The 20,851-nt window shown below is 35.0% G+C and overlaps 1 protein-coding gene across 1 annotated transcript in view; it reads right to left on the bottom strand.

The window, feature by feature from the left end:
• Positions 1–20,851, bottom strand: part of LOC107747615 (tropomodulin-2-like) — a 49,301-nt gene that overhangs the window by 4,658 nt on the left and 23,792 nt on the right. The window contains exons 4-9 of the mRNA XM_016562214.1: positions 11,040–11,162; positions 8,938–9,009; positions 8,636–8,766; positions 4,961–5,068; positions 3,961–4,104; positions 1,242–1,386 (exon numbers count right to left, since the gene is read on the bottom strand). Of these exons, the coding sequence (XP_016417700.1) occupies positions 1,242–1,386; positions 3,961–4,104; positions 4,961–5,068; positions 8,636–8,766; positions 8,938–9,009; positions 11,040–11,162 (723 nt within the window). The remainder of the gene's footprint in view (positions 1–1,241; positions 1,387–3,960; positions 4,105–4,960; positions 5,069–8,635; positions 8,767–8,937; positions 9,010–11,039; positions 11,163–20,851) is intronic.

Here is a 20,851-nt window from a genome sequence, read left to right as displayed (position 1 = left end):
TACCATTTTAAAAGACCTTATTTTGTAGCAGTTTTTTCTTCTTTTTTCTGAAGTCCACTTATAAGTCAAGTTTTCTTGCACTAAGGTTTCTATTTTTACCTTCCATCTGAACCTAATAATATAAGTGGTTTTTGCTACTGTACCTTTATAAGCTCTGTTATGACTGACTAACAACATGTGACATGTACCTGTGAAATAAAGTTAATGAGTACAAAATAGGACTTGATATGTAAATTACGGATGTGCATCAGTAATCAACTAGAGTCTCACCCGTACACACTGTAGCTAAATTCAGTTGTCAGTTCACCTTTTAGTGCTTAATCCTGTTCTGTACACACACAGTTCAGTAATTTAAGGGAGTGACAACCGCATTCTATAACCTATTAATGCCTGAAAAATTCAGTTATGACAACAGCATTTGCAGAAATTCTACTTTCTACGTACAGAACCGAACTGAACAATTAGTTGTTAATGACACATTTCCATGCGTATCGCAGTTGTGTCTTTCTTTTGTACACGTGGTACAAGAAAATCATAGGAAATGAGAAAAGAAAATCACAGGGTATGTCTTGACTCATTAGCCAGGTTGCCAGGTCTCGCTAGAAAAAAACTGCAAAAAAGAACAAGCCCATAACAAACTAAAATCCAAATGCTTAATCTTGTAAATAACCTGCACCTGCATACTTTAACTCTATAAACTGGATTGCTTTATGTGGCAAGCTCAAACTACAAGTCCAAAGACGCATATAAAAATTAGACATGGCAACCCAACATGAGTGTGCTCTGATAAGCAGCCTTCCAAACATTACAAAACAAAATGTCTTTTTGTCAATTGTGGTCTGGTTAAAATGCCGATCATAATGAGTCTTTCGTCGCTGTAATATTACTTTGATCAAAAATAGCGAATACCAAACATGCCAGAAGGCAAAAGCGTTGCTATGCTTACCACAGTGTCAATCATCTGGTGTAAGTTCTATTCCGTACACACACAAAAAGATAATTTAGGGAATTCATTCCCATATTTAAATGAGGTTGTTACTCCTGAAAATTTAGTGTGTACGTGGCCACTGTTTTCGATCCTAGGGCCACTTTACCATGGCTTTACCTTGGTAACAACAGATTCTGTGGGTGGAGTTCTAAGGAAGCAGCATTGCTTTACAGAATGGCAAATGACCAATAATGAATCTGTGTAAGCCTGTTTCTGTCAATCAGAGCATATGTGCATTAGGTCGTGTTCTCACCCAGGTCGTTGTTTTTTGTGATAGCGGCAGCGGCACGGGATCTGGGACCCTGCTGGGTGAATTGGTACCCAAACTTTACCATGCTTGTATTCTGCTCCAGCATCTTAGCGATCTCCATCTCTGTTGACGTACCGAGCTGCTGCCGCTGAGAGCAGAGAAGACACACATCAGAAACATCTCTTTTACACATGCCCACACACACAGACATTTTACTATGAGTAACATTTGAATTCAATTTGCATAGTGCTTGAAAATAGCAGGGTTTTAACACGTTTCAACAAATTTGGTATCCCAGACCTGTGCTCAAATATATGTACAGATGCAGCATAATTCATTATACCTACATTGATCATATAACTGAATTAAGACCCATTATGCAGTGGCCGACTAACACAAGCATTAATCTTTCTGTATTATTTATTCTAATTGCAGTGTAAATGCATTCATGCTACCTCTGAACAGTCTGTGTAAATATACCTAAATGCCACTTCAGATGCAGCTTTTGAAAAATGTTATGACCACACTGTAGCCTAAAAGTTTGTGTAATAAATTCTATGTTGAATCAAAATATTTTTGTATTTTTGTAATGTCATTTTACACAACAGTTACTTTATCTTTTGGGGGGTAATTTCTCAGCCCAAATTGATGTGCATTTAATTTGCGATTAATTTGATTTATTAATCAGTACATTATGTAATTAATTACGATTACAATTTTAATCGCTTGAGAGCCGTAGTAATTACATATTAAGGTAACGCTATATAATTTCGCTGGAATTTAAACCCAAGAAAATGTTGCTACTTGGGAATGAAAGTTATCTCATTTGATTTTTTTTTCTTTCTTTGTTTTATGCAAGCAAAAAGATAAGATTATTCATGACAAATATCTGGCATTGGTTCAAAAAGTTCTGCATTATGTAAAAAGGCAGATTCAAAACAATTATACACTACCACTCAAATGTTTGGATGGTATGATTTTTTTAAATGCTTTTGAAATTAGTTTCGTGAACTCATCAAGGATGCATTTATTTGGTCAAAAATACAGCAAAAACAATAATATTGTGAAATCTTACAAAAAAAAGTTTTCTATATCCATATATTTTAAAATGTTATTTATTTCTATGATGACAAAACTGAATTTTCAGCAGCCATTACTCCAATGTCTTGATGGAACATGCCCCTTTAGAAATATGCCGATTAGGTGCTTAGGAAATACTTCTTATTACTATCAAAATCAAACTTAGTTGTCCTGCTTAAAATTTTTGGGGAGACATTTTTTTAGGATTCTTTGATGGAAAAAAAAAAAGGTTTTAGCATTAATTTGACATTTATTTGAAATATAAGTAGGGATGCATGATATTGGATTTTTGCCGATATCCGATGTGCCGATAATTTTCAACTCATTTTGGCCGATAGCCGATGCCGATACCGATATATAATTATTTTTAATTTTGGTTAGTTTTTAACAAGAACTTATTTGTTAGAATTAAATAAACAATAATAAAGTTCCTTTATAATGACAGTATATTGAAGATTTGAAAATAACTATAAATTTTTGCCGATATCCGATATGCCGATAATTTTCAACTAATTTTGGATAGCCTATGCCGATACCGATATATAATTATTTTTAATTTTGGTTAGTTTTTAACAAGAACTTATTTGTTAGAATTAAATAAACAATAATAAAGTTCCTTTATAATGACAGTATATTGAAGATTTGAAAATAACTATAAATAAACTATATATTAATCACTGCATTTTTTTTTGTAAATGGTCTAAAGCAAAAGAGTTGTACAAATTCTTAAAATCTTTTAGAGCTCATAATGTTTAAAAAATAACATATTACACATTTATGAATAAATCAGTATATATAAAATTATTTAATTTAAGTGTCATGTTTGTGATTTTTTTTGTTCATGTAAGCTATAGCTTCTGACCTTTAAATCAAAGCATACTCAAGATTTTATGGCATCAATTACTGCTTTATTTAATCAGAAACGCCGTCAAAATATAATTTGTTTATTTTGCTTTCATTTTATTAGAAGTAGGCCAACAGCGCCCCCTACAGATTAAAACTCCTACCGAACGGGCGTTAGGACCTGGGGGAGGCTGCCGTTGCTGCCACTGCACATGCTATTACTGTTTACTCTTTCATACACCGAACACGTCATTTTTTATGTGCTTTCACAGTTTAAATGCAGCGATCCAAAACAGTGAATCTAATCATCATTCAGGCAAAACTTTGCTTCAAGAATGAGCCACAATGCTGACATGATCTAATCGCACTGTTGACGTGATCTAATCGCTAGCACATGTGAGTTAATGTATTCCTCTTATCGGCAAGACATATCGGCATAATTTTTCATGTCAGGCCGATGCCGATATTTACATTTAAAGCCATTATAGGCCGATTCCGATATTGGTCCGATAATATCGTGCATCCCTAAATATAAGTATTTTGTAACAACGTAAAGGTCTATTGTCACTTTTTATCAATTTCATGTATTCCAATATAAATACAATTATTCATAAAAAAAAAAGAAAACACAAATGTCAAAGTTGACTGGATAAGCCACTTTGATGAGGCTGTTAAAAAAATACACACATGACAATAATTGCTTAATATTAGAATCAGATTTCTACATTAATGTGACAAGTTGATCTGCAACAAGCTTGCTGGTTTTAGAACAGCATGTGGTTGAATTTGTGTGCTGTACCTGGTTGTCAATCTTGATCTCTGTGAGCGTATCATTGTCCCGCAGAACTTCTACCAGAACCTTAACTCCTGCGCCAGTGATAAAATTAGACTCCAGATTCAAACTTTTTAGCATCTTATTCTCTCGTAGCATGTCTGAGAAGGCCTGCAGGGAACACAGAGAAACACACAAAGCTTTAACAGTGTAAAGAGAGCCACATCTCTTCCATATTTATCTTAGCTTTTGCGCTTCAAGCTGCCTTTCACTTTTAGTGAAGACAGACAACCTACTTGACACTGACAAATCACCAGTAACCACAGTTACAAGTAATGACACTATCATCTACTATTTAGAGTGGATTGTATTTAAAACTGCTTATACAACAATTTTCAGAGGTTTAACAAATGCTGCCTATTTGAAACCACCAGCAATGACAGGAAAACAGCTGACTTTCATTTTGGAAAGAACACTTAAACGGAAGAATGGAAGAATCAATAAAAGAACCAATTCACTGTAGATGATTCAAGAGTTTTCGAGATTTTTTTTTTGGACACTAAAAAGCACGGACTCACTTTATATTAAGTGGCCTTAACAACTATGTACTTACATTTAAATTAATAATTTGGTACAATGCACTTATTGTGTACATACATGTTTTTACATTGTACTTATATTTTAAAAATGCCTGCATGTAATTACATCTGTAATTAATTTCTGTAATTACATTTATAATTACACAGTTGACCCATCCCTTACACCTTAACCCACCCTTAAACCTACCCATACCAACAAACCTGTCCCTAACCTTACCCGTATCCCACCTCAATAGCAGCAACAGTGTTTTGCAATACAATATGAACACAATAAGTACATTGTACTTAATTTTTGATGTAAGTACATAGTAGTTAAGGCCACTTAATATAAAGTGGGGCCAAAAGCACAAATGCACATCCCTAAAGGCAGCATTTGTTCAATCTCAACCCAGAACACATGAACATCTGAAATGAATCATGTCCCTCACCACGGCAACAGGGTCATTGCTCCTGGTGGCAGCCAGACTGAACTTCTTCACATGAGTGTTTCTCTCCATGGCTTTTGCAAAGTCCTTTAGAGTCGGGATTGGAATGTTCTGGAAGAAAAGAGAAGGGAAACATTAAAATCAGATTTGTTGTTGGACAATCAATCAGCTTCTGTATGTCACTAAACTCATTGTCATGGTCTTCATTCTGAGATTTTATAACATACTCTCCATTTTTTTATGAATTTGGAGTCGATGAGTGTCATTTTAGGTCATATTTACATTTAGTCATTTAGCAGACGCTTTTATTCAAAGCGACTTACAAATGAGGACAATGGTAGCAATCAAAATCAACAAGAGAGCAATGATATGCAAATGCTATAACAAGTCTCAGTACACGTAGCAAGGTTTTTTTTAAATTATATAATAAATAAAAATAAAACAGATAGAATAGAAAAAGAATAGAGCAAGCTAGTGTTAAGAGAATTTTTTTTGCTTTTGTTCATTGCATAATAAATAAAAAGAAAACAAATAGATAGAATAAAAAAAGATTAGAGAAGCAAGTGTTTTTTTTAAAGAAAACAAGCAGTTAGTAAATGAATAGAGTGTAAGTCTAAAAGGGGAAATTTTTTTTTTTTTTTTTTTAAAGAACAGAATTAGAATAGAGTCATATGAATTTATATAATCAAATGACACAGATCCCAGCGAGAGCCAAAAACAGATATCCGAAATAATCCATAATTTGAACGTTAAAAAGTAAAAATGGTGGGTTAGGAGCTTTCAGGAAAAAGACATTTACTCTAGTTCTGGTTTGTATGTCTGTTTATGGAATAGTAATTTCATAGCAAATATTTAAAAGATTTTTAGAAGTTTTTAAGCAGCTAAAATGTTTGTTTTTTTAATTCCCATTATTCCTAGTTCCATTTCCAAAATGACGTTATACATTCTTTGTCATTTAACATGTATTTTGTAATATTATAATAATAATATTTATTGTAATAATTAATCAAACAACAAAAGAGTCTGCGACCACTAGTGAAAACGTTTTCATGTTTCACAAATCACCATAAATTGAGTGTTGTAGTTAGGCATGTCGCAATAATCAATATATCGACTTATCGTGCAATATATGTACATGACCTCAATACTTTTTGGTGACGCAATATATCGTCCATTATATTTACTTAAAAATTTATGTCACCATGTTTTTTGCATTCCACTTGCGCCAGTGTCTTTTGCAGCTCATGAGACGCTCGTTCAAATTTTAAAAATGCTTCTACAAACAAAGTTTCATCTGCAGATATGATCTTGTTTAGGGATCTGTGCCTTTGTGCATACGGACATCTGACTGCTGAGTAGTGATTGTGTTTTTCAGCAATAGTGTGCACCCTTAACTTACAGAGAAAAGAAGAAGGTCAGGGGAAATCTGTAAATGGAAAAACCTCCATACAAGTTCTTTGTGCATTTTTCTTGTTTTCTACTTGTTACTTTGCACTTTTTGTTAGAAAATGTTTATTTACTATTTATTCAGGTTTTTTTAAGGCATCTAATATTTTGATGCTTAATTTCCATGATCTAAATATACTTAAAAATTAAAAGTTAGTTGTCATTTGGAAGTGTGTAGGCCTTCTTGCATTATTATGCCGTTACATTATGATTATATATTCAGTGGCATAAAATGGTCTTTAAATGACAATAATATCACTTATCGCAATTATTTCTGGGGCAATATATCACACAACAAAAAGTTGTTATCGTGACAGACCTAGACAGAACTGCTTATGGTTTCAGCCAGCCCATGACTTCATCACAATTTCTCCATCCAACTAGGCGCATCAACCATAACACCTTCCAGGACAGCCAGGAACCTGACTGAAACTGGGAAACAGGAAACTGCCCGGTCCTGCAAATTTGCCTTATACAACATTAGGAAGATCAGGCCCTTCCTATCAGAGCAGGCCACACAACTGCTTATTCAAGCTCTAGTTCTGTCCAGGCTTTGCAACTAATCCAGAATTCGGCAGCAACAGTAGTCTTTTTTACGAGCCGAAAAGAGCACATATCACATCTCTGTTCATCAATTTGCACTGGCTACCAATAGCTGCTCGCATAAAATTTAAGGTATTGATGTTTGCCTACAAAAAAACTACTGGTTCTGCACCCCTTTACCAAAATTCACTACTTCAGACTTATGTGTCCTCCAGAATCTTATATATTTATTTATTTTTTTTATTTTTATTTTTTGATGGTCTGAGGAAAGATTAGAAATGCCCCTGATCTGAATGCAGATTGGGAATGTAAAGAATCAGTAAAATGACATTCAAGACACAAGGAAGCAAAAGTACAGTCGGACAAAATTTCTAACCGACATGCACTGCTTCAAGTCAGCCGCCGATCGGTTTGCGCGGCGCCGCATGAAGTCGAACGCACCTCTTGTTGTTTTTGAACAGAAGCCGTTAAGTCCATTTTAGCGAATCAGCGCGCTGTATTCAGGTCAGGTGACAAGGCTACTTTCACTTTGAAAAGATGTGCTAGCTGAGAAGAGTTTTGTCAAAGCTGACTAAAAGTGATCGAGGATGGATAATTTCGATGAACTTGATGAACCTGTGATATCTTCTTCAGGGCGAAAAAGGAAAATAAAAGCTGAAACGTTTTCATGGAACCTTGCAAAAGCAGCGCGTTACAATGGTGAGGGAAAAGCTCCGTGTATTGCGTGTAATCACATCCATACAGTTTATGATCACAACAACAACAACAACGTTTGTCAGGCATCTACATTGTCATCTGAGGAGATTACAAAGGTTAAACGAGTGTTTTTTAAACTCTAAAACATGAAATGTGGAGTTATCTGCTTTTACCAAAAAAAACGACTGTTGGAGTTGGATCTGCTTTTGCTATAAAACTTTTAATATGTAAAAAAAACATACTTTCAGTGAACTTTAATTTTGCAAATCACCTATTTGTTTAAGTTATTATTACTTAATCAAAACAACCCAACTGCAGTTTGATTGATATTACTTGGAATGCGCAATTAAAAAAAAACGTGATTTCTGAAAAAAAAGAAAAATGGAGTTATCGGTTTTTGCAAATGAACTCTTCATATATTCAGTGGCATAAAATGGTCTTTAAAATGACAATATTATCGCTTATCGCAGTTATTTCTGGGGCAATATATCGCACAACAAAAAGTTGTTATCGTGACAGGCCTAGTTGTAGTAATTGGTGTGTCAACCTTTAGCTTTACTGAGCTGAACAAAACCTGATAATCATGTTCTCCAACATAATTTGAGAATGCTTCATAGAGCATCCTGTGCTTTAGTGGAACCAAGAAATTCAGGCCGTCTGTACAAAGGAGCCACAAGACCAATGTAACTAATTTAATTAGCGACACAGACATAATTCAAAATATAAATATATTTAAATTAAGTTTTTTGTTCAAAATGTTCAAAAATAAATCAAATGAAATATTGTGTATTTCCAGTGCCAAATTAGTTTTTTTTAATCCCATATTGTCAAATATCAGGCAGTATCAGAAGTTTAGACTAAACTGTATTTAGTAATATTTTGTTGGCAATATAAAATTAATCATCATCATAAATATCAAGATTCCTTAAATGCACTTTTTCTTTGGCCATTAAATTTCATAGGGTTTGAGTGTACTAAACTGAATCTCATTACCTTTATGTTGTTGAGATTGACTTCAGTCAGTGAGGAATCATTGGACTTTATCCGCTGCAGAGTTTCCTCCACGTTTGTAGGGTTTGGTGGCTCATCGAAAACTGGCTTCACCTTTTCTCCTTTAATAACATCTATGTCAGACACAACATTCACAAATGAGCTTCCACTGTGTCACGAATGCATGAGATGAAAACTCATTTACAGTATAAATTGATATTCTGAAAGAAATAAGGAGCTGAAAAGACAACACAACTATGACATCTGCTGAAAGATGAAATCAACTTGTAGAATAATAAACTCACTGTTATAACCATCTGTACAGGTGCCGTCATAACTCTGCGAGCTCATCACTAGTGTGTTCACTCCAAGAATAGCTGGACAACACAACACAGAACTGTTACAATATACACAAAGTAGTATTTAAAAGTGCCCACGATTAGGGTGAAAACATCATGATAAGGTATAAAGTGCAGTAATTCACAGTGCATTTAAAAAAAATGCTGTTTAAAGCTTACGTGCAGCTTTTCACTACCATTTTCACTATATTGTTATGGGGGTTACTGCATAAAGCTATATTCACATTCCTGTGTTTCGGCACAGCTGACCAAAAAACACATTCAGCACATGAAATGAATAAAGCGTATCAGGGTTATAATGAAGCATGCTGTGAGGGAAACCAGCCAGGGACAATCTCTTAAAGCAGCGTGCTGAAAGAGGCTGTTTAGGGAGAGAGAGGACGTGCTTGCTGTTTTATTCAAGAGCTGTGATGGATGCAGTGTGGGCGTTCAGACCCCCAGAGTCAAGGAGGGAAAAATTATTGCAGAGAGCGTAATAGAAAACACTAGAATAGATAGCACAGAGCTGTTCATTCAGGCTTAGAGCAATAAAACTAATCCTAGTGATATAAGCATTCTCTCTGTCTCTTGTTGATCTCCCAATACCACTCTGTTTGTGAGATTCTGTAGCTGTTTTTACCTGCCAGGTCATGCAGTTCTGTGTCAGTAGCGCTAGAAAGTGCCTCTTCCAATTCCGGGTCAAGGGTCGTGGCTTGCTCCTGATGGATCTCGATTGGTTTCTGCTTTGGAATCCATTCCTTTCCTGTAGAACGAAAAGACAAAAATCAGTAACAAACGACATAGCTTGTTGTTTGGCTGAAACGATGGATCCTCTGATTAAATGACTCTGCGTAAATGGTGAGTTAACAAATGGGAATAAACATTTATAAGGAATTTGTTTCTATAAGGAAGCATGTATGATTAGATTAAGGTTTTCATGACTTTAAAAATAACATTGTCTCTCAATTAATAAAATTTTTAAAAATGCAATTTAAAAGAGTTTCAGATAGTTTTGCATTTCATGTCGCAGGACATGTTGAGGTATTAAGTTATTTTGACACATTTTTTCAAACAGTTAGACTCGCTTTTGCCGTTTTCCACACAAATATATTTAACCTACAACCTACAAGATTTAACCTAGACTAGCATTCAAAAGTTTGAGGTCAGTAAGGTTTTTTTTTTTATTTTTATTTTTTTATATGGCTTTGAAAAGTCTCTTATGCTCACCAAGGATGCATTTATTTTATGAAAAATACAGTAAAGACAGTACTATTGCAAAATATTATTGCATCAATAAATAGTAAATATAACTCATTCCAGCGACGGCAAATCTGAATTTTCAACAACCATTACTTCAGTCTTCAGTGTTACATATTCCTTCAGAAATCATTCTAATATGCTGAACTGATGCTGAAGAAACACTTACTATTAGTATCAATATTGAAAACGGTTGTACTGCTTAATGTTTTTATGAAAACTGTGAAGTTCCTTGATGAATAGAAAGTTCAATACAACAGCATTTATTAAAATATTTTTTTCATAATGTAAAAGTCTTGATTAATTTAATGTATCCTTGCTAAATAATAATAATAAAAAATATTTTTATATTTTAAAAACACATGGAAGTGCCATGTGGAAATGTCACTGCAAGAATGAATAAATCAAAATGGAACCAACATAAAAGCTTGATTGTTCTTTTCTGCCCAGCCAAATGATGAAAACACGAGGAAAGTGAATAGTCCTTTACTTCACTGTAAACTAGTGCTGGGCGGTATGACCAAAAATTTATATCACGGTATTTTTCAAAATTATACCGGTTTACGTCACTGGTAGTTCCTATAGAACTGTTTTAGACTCTACTCTGAAGTAGGAGATAATTTAGTACCCCCAAACGGAGTTCCTATAACTAAATACGTTCCCTAGTTCCTGTGGTGCGAACACGCCAAAAAGAGAGAACTTCCGCCAATAGTTCTAGGAAATATGAAAAGGTTCCTCCAGTGCGAAAGCCCCTTCTGTCTCTTTCTGATCTCCCATTATCACTGTTTGTGAGATTCTGTAGCAGTTTTTACCTGCCAGGTCATGCAGTTCTGTGTCAGTAGCGCTAGAAAGTGCCTCTTCCAATTCCGGGTCAAGGGTCGTGGCTTGCTCCTGATGGATCTCGATTGGTTTCTGCTTTGGAATCCATTCCTTTCCTGTAGAACGAAAAGACAAAAATCAGTAACAAACGACATAGCTTGTTGTTTGGCTGAAACGATGGATCCTCTGATTAAATGACTCTGCGTAAATGGTGAGTTAACAAATGGGAATAAACATTTATAAGGAATTTGTTTCTATAAGGAAGCATGTATGATTAGATTAAGGTTTTCATGACTTTAAAAATAACATTGTCTCTCAATTAATAAAATTTTTAAAAATGCAATTTAAAAGAGTTTCAGATAGTTTTGCATTTCATGTCGCAGGACATGTTGAGGTATTAAGTTATTTTGACACATTTTTTCAAACAGTTAGACTCGCTTTTGCCGTTTTCCACACAAATATATTTAACCTACAACCTACAAGATTTAACCTAGACTAGCATTCAAAAGTTTGAGGTCAGTAAGGTTTTTTATTTTTTATTTTATTTTTTTTATATGGCTTTGAAAAGTCTCTTATGCTCACCAAGGATGCATTTATTTTATGAAAAATACAGTAAAGACAGTACTATTGCAAAATATTATTGCATCAATAAATAGTAAATATAACTCATTCCAGCGACGGCAAATCTGAATTTTCAACAACCATTACTTCAGTCTTCAGTGTTACATATTCCTTCAGAAATCATTCTAATATGCTGAACTGATGCTGAAGAAACACTTACTATTAGTATCAATATTGAAAACGGTTGTACTGCTTAATGTTTTTATGAAAACTGTGAAGTTCCTTGATGAATAGAAAGTTCAATACAACAGCATTTATTAAAATATTTTTTTCATAATGTAAAAGTCTTGATTAATTTAATGTATCCTTGCTAAATAATAATAATAAAAAATATTTTTATATTTTAAAAACACATGGAAGTGCCATGTGGAAATGTCACTGCAAGAATGAATAAATCAAAATGGAACCAACATAAAAGCTTGATTGTTCTTTTCTGCCCAGCCAAATGATGAAAACACGAGGAAAGTGAATAGTCCTTTACTTCACTGTAAACTAGTGCTGGGCGGTATGACCAAAAATTTATATCATTCACGCTTAGTAACACATACAGCTGTTCCCTCACCACAGTGCAACACCCCTTTCAAACAGTGTCGCGTTCCGAACGTTGTTTAAGTGAGGTATTGCGGTATTTTCAAAATTCATATCATAACAAAAATAAAAACCGGTATTCGGTATGAACCAGTATACCGCCCAGCACTACTGTAAACCATCAAAAGACGACGACATTGCTGTTGAAGACCTCAGCATAGAGAGAGGGGTAGTGGTCAGACATGATGTCCAGCTGTATGAATGGCTGGTGTTTATGAACTCGACACACAGATAATGTGCACAGCAGGCCCATCATGATAACAGCTCACCACTTGACCTCATCTAGACTCCAATGCTATCGGACTCTCTGTGACGCTGATAATGAGGTCGGTAATATGATGCTGGTCTTGTGACGAGCTCATTCTCTCTGGACAGTGAACAACACACTCTACAGCTTTATTCAGGACATGTGACTGCTGATCTCTCTCATACTGAGTTGGTGTGAAGGGAAGGAGAAGAGATGTTCTGCTATAGCCTGAAAGCATTCAGTTCTTCTGTTTCAGTAAAACCTAATAATGTCACAATTTGAATTTAATGTTTCACAAAGAATAAAAAGACTTCCGGAAAGTCATTATTTAATGTCCATCAAGATCTGTGCTGCTTGTCAGCCCATTAGAAGCAAATATGGAACATTCCAACTCATGCTGGATATAGAGACATTTAAAGATGAACATTCTGTCATCATTCAGCCTCATATTGTTCCAAACATGTATAATTTCTTTCTTCCAAGGAAAACAAAAGGGGATGTTCTGCAGCAGTTCGGGTTTTGGAAGTAAAAATCCCATTTATCATACCCCATAAGGTAATTGATTTTGAATGGTACTCTGAGCTATGAGGTTGTTAATCATTCGTAAATGCTTTCGTTGAACACGAACGTGCACATTATTTTAAATTACTTTTTAATGTAGAAATTCCTGGTAAAAAACTACATTACCCATGATTTTGCAGAAAAATCTCTACCAATCAGAGAATTGCAATCTAACAAATTGCAAGTAAACCTTGCCAAAAGAACACTTTGGACTGACTCCAATGCATTTTTGCAATAAAACAACCTTTAAGTACACAGTCTTGTACCTTTGTCTTTTTGTCCAATTTTCAAATAATTTCTTGCTACAAATCAAAGTTTGTAATGTTTTGGTTTGCCTCGTAGGTGTTTGGTTTCGTTAATGACTCTAAAATACTTTTTTTTTTAAATCCCTATTAGGAAAATAAATGGGAAAAATCCTTCCAGAACCAATGCCACTGAAAAAGTAAACATGCACCGTTGAACTCTAAAATAATATAAGGTTTGGCACATTTAATTTATAGGCCTGAACTGAAAGAACTATATACTCCGTATTCATACGCAGCTTCCAGTTTTTTTCACACTAGACGTCAGCAGCACGTCAACCAGACCTGTGAGGTTTTGAAACAAACGTCAGTTTAGAGGGACTCACTTTGCTGATGTCAAACACATGATTAGTTTGTCTTATCCTAATACTGCTTCATTAAACAGGATTCAGTGACTGTGAAACACACACACTGTAATGAGTAAATGAAAAGCAATAAACTAAAAGAGGCAGTGTGTTACAGCAAATTTACCACTTTTTGGTAGGCACAACAGGTTATTGTTTAGTTTTTAGCCTGCCACACTAGAGTTCCTAACTGGGGCTGAGGTTCTAAGAACTTTCGGACTGCTCTGGACACAAGAAGAGGCTTTGTGTTTGAGGTGTGGCTGAATTCCAAACATGCTTTCAGTGCAAAAAATGAATTTGAACCAGGAAGAAGAAAAAAAAACAAAAACAGAAAACTATTCGCACAGCCACTGATGTGGAAAGCAGAGACTGCTGTGTTTCAAAGAGAGTATTATAGAGTATATTTGTCATAAATAGATTAATATTCACATGTGTTTAGAGGATATCTATCTGCCCATACACACACAGTCTTCAATGACAATTAAATATTTAATAAAACCCATTAATTTCCACTGACAGATCAAGAAATATTTTTAAAGTTTCATATGTACCACACACACAAAGTTAATGTATTCAATACATTGCGATTAAAATGAACAACATGAGTTAAAACAGTACAAACGTGTTCTTATGCAACAGAAACCTAAAAAAAAAAAGCACTGAAGTGAAAACAGCAGGACCGAATGATGCCGGTTAGTCACCCCTCAACTATTTTAACATGGTTAGTGCGTTGATATACAGCGCAACTGTGCTCACGGCGACCCGAGTTCGATTCCCGTCTCGATTACAGGAATAAATTACATTTTAAAACACTAAAAGTAATAATGTCACAATATTTATTTTTACTGTATTTTTACTTAAAGAAATGTAGCCTTGGAGACCATACGAGACTTCTTTGGAAGGGGAAAGAAAAAAAACAAAAACTTGAAACTATGGCTAGGCGATATGGCCAAAAAAATTACCACCATAAAATGTTTCATATCAGCCGACATCGACTGTGGTTTTAAACTACTCTGTATGGTCAGAACATAACAAACACTTCACATTTTTGATTTCTTTAAACTTTTCCAGTCATTTTTACTTAATAAAACAAAAATCTAAATAGAAAAATTAATTTCTTAGTTTCTGCATGTTCTAATGAGTGAGCCTCATTTATATGGTGAAATTTAATTATTATGACTGTTTGAGTTTTATTAAAAATTAACCACTGGTCTTCCATAGCATGCATTTAGATCATGATAACCACAGTTAAAACCACACATATAGCACCTCAATACCATGGTAAAAATGTAACTACATGTTTTTTAGGTATTTATAAATAATATAATAAAATTCCATATATACCACATTTCTGCCACAATACCATGGTGCAGTTAGTGTTACTACAGTTAATCCATGGTAAATTATGGCGATTTGCAGATTGAAAATCCTTCTGACTGTATCGTTGAGCACAGTGTTTCTCATGTTTATCAGGGCTGTTTCATCTGGCTTTAAACACAGAGACATTCGTGTTTTTCGCTGAATTCAAGCGCTTCACACTGGATCTCACAGCGCTGTTTAGTAAATGCATGAGTAAACACATCAGAGTAAACAAATCTGCTCTAGTAAGCTTGCGCTGCGCAACTTTGAGTCGAGCGGATAAATGCTGCTTGTGGAGCGGTTCAAATGAGCAGAGCTTTTTCATTCCGTTTTTGCCACATAAACATTATATCGAACATTTATCGAACTCTTGTTATAATTTTATCGAGGAAAATTCTATTCTAATAATTTAAATAAATAGTTTTACTGCCCTACTTTAAACATCTTTTTAAAAAAAAAAACTTTTAAACAGTAGTGTATAGGACAATGACAGAGCATATTTGATGATGCAATCATAATGCAAATGCAATGCAAGAGCCAAAGTGAAAGTACTAGAAAACAATCTTAAGTGTAGGGCTATGCAAAAAAATCGATTTTTCGATTAATCATTTTTTTTAAATGACATCGATTCGATATCGATTCTCAAAAGCCGCGAATCGATCTTTTCCGGGATTTATTTCAGCACATTTAAAACAAGATCTGATTAACGGGAATCTTGTCATTAGTCTTCTCCACTAGATGTCACCCTTATTTACCTTGCGCGATGTTACAACAGAAAATTTTATAGGGCCCTATTATTGTTTAAAAAAAGGACCCTATACAAAAAAAAGAATAGGTTTAAAATACAGGCATGTGGTTCTTAATTTCTTTTTATTAATTCACTATTTGTAAACTGATGTTTACTGTTAATTGTTTAGAAATATCAATAGCATTTGTATTAAAACTATATTCACTGAATGTAATAAAAAAAAATATAGAGAATCGAATCGAATCGAGAGCTTGCGAATCGAAATCGAATCGAACCGGGACATCTGAATCGATACCCAGCCCTACTTAAGTGCATTGGCTGCTTAAACCTGCAAGTCTGATTCTGAAGGGCAGATATGAACAGAGCATTTCTGTGCTGGATCTGAAGGAGCATCTTTGTTAAGCAGACCTCACACTGAGAAAAGAGGGAACACTTTATCTAAGCCCTTTATTTAGTGGTTGTTTTTAGTTCTCTTCATGTAAACCGCTGTGGTACATTGAAAAGCCTGTAGCACAAAACCAGTCAGAACTAGAAGAGAGGAGCTCGGCCCATCACAGTGTGTCTCTTGGGCTCAGCTGAGCCGCTGAGCTGATCTTGGCTGACCTCCACCTCCCCAACTACTTCCTGTCCTTTCACGACCCAATCACGGAGTCCTCCCCACTGACGAGTCTTTCTGCTCAGGCGGTCATAGCCAGCCGCACTCTAAAGGCCCTCAGCAGCACAGCAGAGCAAATCGAGGAAATCAGAGAGAAGACACATGGGCATCAACAAATCCATGGAATCAAGTCTTCCATTGCACTCACATAATAACAGTTCTGGCCACTGAGATGTATCAAAAGATGCCTCAGCAACAAACTCTTATTGTGTCATGTGTACCAGCCCTGACTGTATTACCGTAGAAACATACAGTATAAAGAAAGAGATACGCAGCACAAGGCAGAGATGCATATCTCTCAAATTCTCTCTCTGTCGCTAAGGGACATTTAAACTTCATCCCAGAGGAATTCCAGCACTTCCTGTTTCCTGATTTGTTCTCAGACGTTGAGAATGAACAAATGTTCTCAAAGTCCAGCCTTGCAAATCCTAAACCAGAAGTTGTCAACACAAGTCAGTAATAAAAAAATTAAAAATAAATACTACATTTATGAAATTGTATGCACCTACAAGGTTATAAAATACCCTGCAAAACACACTGCAAATCCACTTAATCAGTATTTTTTGAGATGTGCTGATCTAATTATTTTTTTTAAACAAGAAAAAGCAATTCTCAAACAGGGCAGAAAAAATCAATTCAAAAGTTTAAGGTCTGTAAGATTTGCACCCAGGCTGAAATTTTTTGATGAAAAATACAGTAAAAACAACAATATTGTGAATATCATTTAAAATGTAATTTATTCTTGTGATGGCAAGGCTGAATTTTCAGCAGCCATTACTCTTCAGTGTCACACGATCCTTCAAAAATCTAAAATTCTAATATGCTAATTCGGAGTTCAAGAACATTTCTTATAATTACCAATATTAAAAACAGTTGTGAAAGTCTTAACAGTCACTTTGATCAATTTAATGCATCCTTTCTAAACAAAATCAACTTGAATGAATGCTAAAGCAACTTCTAAACTACTGTTGTGCTTCTACTGTACACAGATACGCTTGAGTTATGATGAGACATTAGCATTCAGTGATCTAAAGAACATTACACAATGCTGTAAATAAATGTAAATCCATATTACTCGTTAGCCACTTTTCCAGGGTATCTGCAGGATTTAAAAAATCAAATTGAAGACTTTAAGGCCTTTTTAAGACCTGCACAAATAAAATTAATACGATATGAGCGTGGTAGGGCAATTTGGCTGTATTAAAACACAATATGTGAGCACAGTTGCATTGCTGCCTGTGCAGGGTGAGAAAGCTCTCGGATTTAAACAAAAATCTCTTAATTTGTGTTCCGACAATGAACGATGGTTTTACGGGTTTAGAACGACATGAGGGTGAGTAATTAAAGACAGAATTTAAATTTTTGGGTGAACTAACCCTTTAGATTTGATACAACTACATTTAAGACTTTTTAAGGATCCGCGGAAACCTTGGTTTTTTCCACCATCGGACCAAACACATTCTCCAACAGTGCTGAATTTCAGACCGAGAATTTTTTGTAATCGTGACATGCCAAACCAAGCTCAAGTGGAAATATAACTAACCATTCCTTACCATTCTTAGAACTGGAAAAGAGGCTACTGTCAATACTTATGCACACACTACTGTTCACACTAATGCTAAAACCAAGTGTATTAATCCATTGCAGTCTAATATATGCTGCGTGTGACAAATCCTAAACCCGTTTGAGATTATGGGTTTAACAGACGAGAAGCTCACACCCGGGAGAAAAACATTAGACATACTCTAAAGGCACTCTATCTTTAGATCGCTTCCTGTAGAGTTTCACTTTCCTGACAGTCCAGAAAATGCCTGGAAACATTCATAAAGCTAAATTTTCTAAAATCAATTAGTGAGAATGACCACATGCAACCAATAACATCTATATGGACTCTTGTATTTGGAAATAAGTGCTCACTTCCATCAATCAGGAAAAACATTCCTCGTGTGAGTCATAGGTTACTACTGACCAGAAAGGTATGATTTACCTGTTTACCAAGTTAAGTGGGTTTTTCTGCTGGAATACTGATTTTCTGTGGAACCTATTTGTTGATAGAGTCAGAAGGAATAACATTTCACAAACAAAATACACACAGCAACACCATTCGGAGGTCATTCATACAGGTGATCTACATTATTTTAATAAACCTATTAACAATAACAAAGCTTCAACTAAATATCTATATTAACATACATCTATGAGGAAACTGCCTAGAAGGATTAATAACAAACTTAAGTGATATTAAATGAAATACATAACTGCAACGTGACAGTTGTGTATTCATTGTCATTTTATGTTTACCAATTTATTTTAATAATCCAAATATTGTACTCAGAATTATTTTAAAACGTAATTTTGTTAGTATTAGTTCGCCATTACACTATTAAGCTGTTCATATTAGCCACACCTCTCATGTGTCATTTATAACTGCTGAATCGAGTTTGTCTTACAAACTATGGCTGTTATTTCAAAATAATGTACATATTTTAGACACACATTTTCATTATTTTGACACTTCTGAAATTATAGTAGGGCTGAACGATTAATTGCATTTGCGATAATATCGCGATATGAAAAAACGTGTTTTTCAACCACAGAGGCTGCGATTACACTCAGTCACGTGACACTCGAGAGTAAAGAGGTGTGCTCGACTTGAAGATCGATCGGTGTATGACATCAAAGTAAGGCGAGAGAAAGCATAAGGAGACGTCCGCTCTCTTATAGCTCTCGCAGTACTTTGATGACACACACCGATCGGTCTAGCAGCGCTGCTTCAAGACGAGCACATCTAAGCAGTCTTCAGAGGAAGCATCAAGTTGGCACGATACAGTGTTGCCAAGCCCGCGGTTTGGGGAACCCCTCCAAAAAATGTGTATTTTACCCCCTGGAACGCGATTTTTACCGGTGGACCCCCCTCGAAACGCGATTGGGCTAGTTTTGAGTAGCAATTGGGTGGGTTTTGTTGTGAAAACCTGGCAACCCTGGCACGCTACACACGGAAATGTTTGAAAGCGTATATATGAACGTACTTCAAAACGGCATTTTGGGATCATTTTTTCTGCCTGTGCAACAATTTTGTGAGCGGTCGCACTGGTGCGACCACCGAGTTGTTTAACTCATAAGTGCTGCCGTTTCTGTTGCATATGTGAGACATCAAACGGCAAACGAAACAAAGCATAACGAAACCGCGCTTTTTATTTGATTCCTCAGTGTTTGCTAAACCTTCTGTAATTTATTAATCTGTATATAATACAGCATGTGGTGTATGCCATGCCTTTTCTTATTCATTTTTGTTAATAAACGTTTTGTAAACTTGTTTGTCATTGTATCTTACTGTTTTATTGTTGTTGTGCTTTTTAATTAAGAATAACAATGAATCCATCTTTTGTTTTAATCTTAAAAAGTGAAAGGTATAGATGTAAGTAAAACAGACAATCATCTTTTCTTGTAAATCGTGACAACAAGATCGCAAATTCAAAAGCGAAAGCATCCAAAGCCCGCGGCTTATAACATAGCAAAAGAGGAACTCCCGTGCACAAAATTCAAATCACAAATAATACTACTAATGAAAAAGAACAGGTTGAATGTTAACCTCTTTCGTTTCCATATAACTATAAACTATGATAAAAGTTAATCAGCATGCATTGATTAATCCCATGTTGTAGCAAAAAAACAAAACAAAAACAACAAGCGACCAAATCATGTGCTCATGCGACCAACTGAGAAAGTTAGTCGCAAAAGAGCGACCAGTGGGAAGAATGAGTCTGGAGCCCTGAAATTAACTCAAGCAGTAACAGTGTTACGGTGCATTTAATTACTGAAGACTTCGACCTTAAGATAATATATATAATAAGGTAATATATATATTCTTATTTATTTTTTTTAAAGTTTGTCTAAAGTGTTTAAAAAGTGCAGTCCACATGTTTACATATGTTTATTACAGGGACTGTGAATTACCTAAAGTAGTGTGGTAAAGCAACAGATTGTTTTTATATTTCTGTAATCTACTTTAGTTTGTGTGATTTGTTACTGAAATCATCACAATTAAAAGAACCAAAGACTTAAACTACTTCAGTCTGTGTGCATTGAATTTATTTAATACACAAGTTTCTCAATTTGAGTTGAATTACTGAAATAAATGACAACCCTCTACGCACGCCTTGGCAATATAATCGCCATTGGTTAGTACATTTTTTTTCTTTACTCGCCAGACTGATATACTATTTTACACACACACACACACACACACACACGTTTACTTAGCTATCTAAATGGGGACATTACATAGACTTCGATTGTTTTTATATACAGATAGTTATATACTTTTAACCTAAACCCACCCCTACCCCTAACAGAAAACTTTCTGCATTTTTACAATTT

Source organism: Sinocyclocheilus rhinocerous, unplaced genomic scaffold, assembly GCF_001515625.1.
Source record: "Sinocyclocheilus rhinocerous isolate Xijiao unplaced genomic scaffold, SAMN03320098_v1.1 scaffold1430, whole genome shotgun sequence".
Taxonomy (NCBI): domain Eukaryota; kingdom Metazoa; phylum Chordata; class Actinopteri; order Cypriniformes; family Cyprinidae; genus Sinocyclocheilus; species Sinocyclocheilus rhinocerous.
The sequence above is the reverse complement of the archived record's forward strand: the minus strand, read 5'-3'. Positions and strand labels throughout refer to the sequence as shown.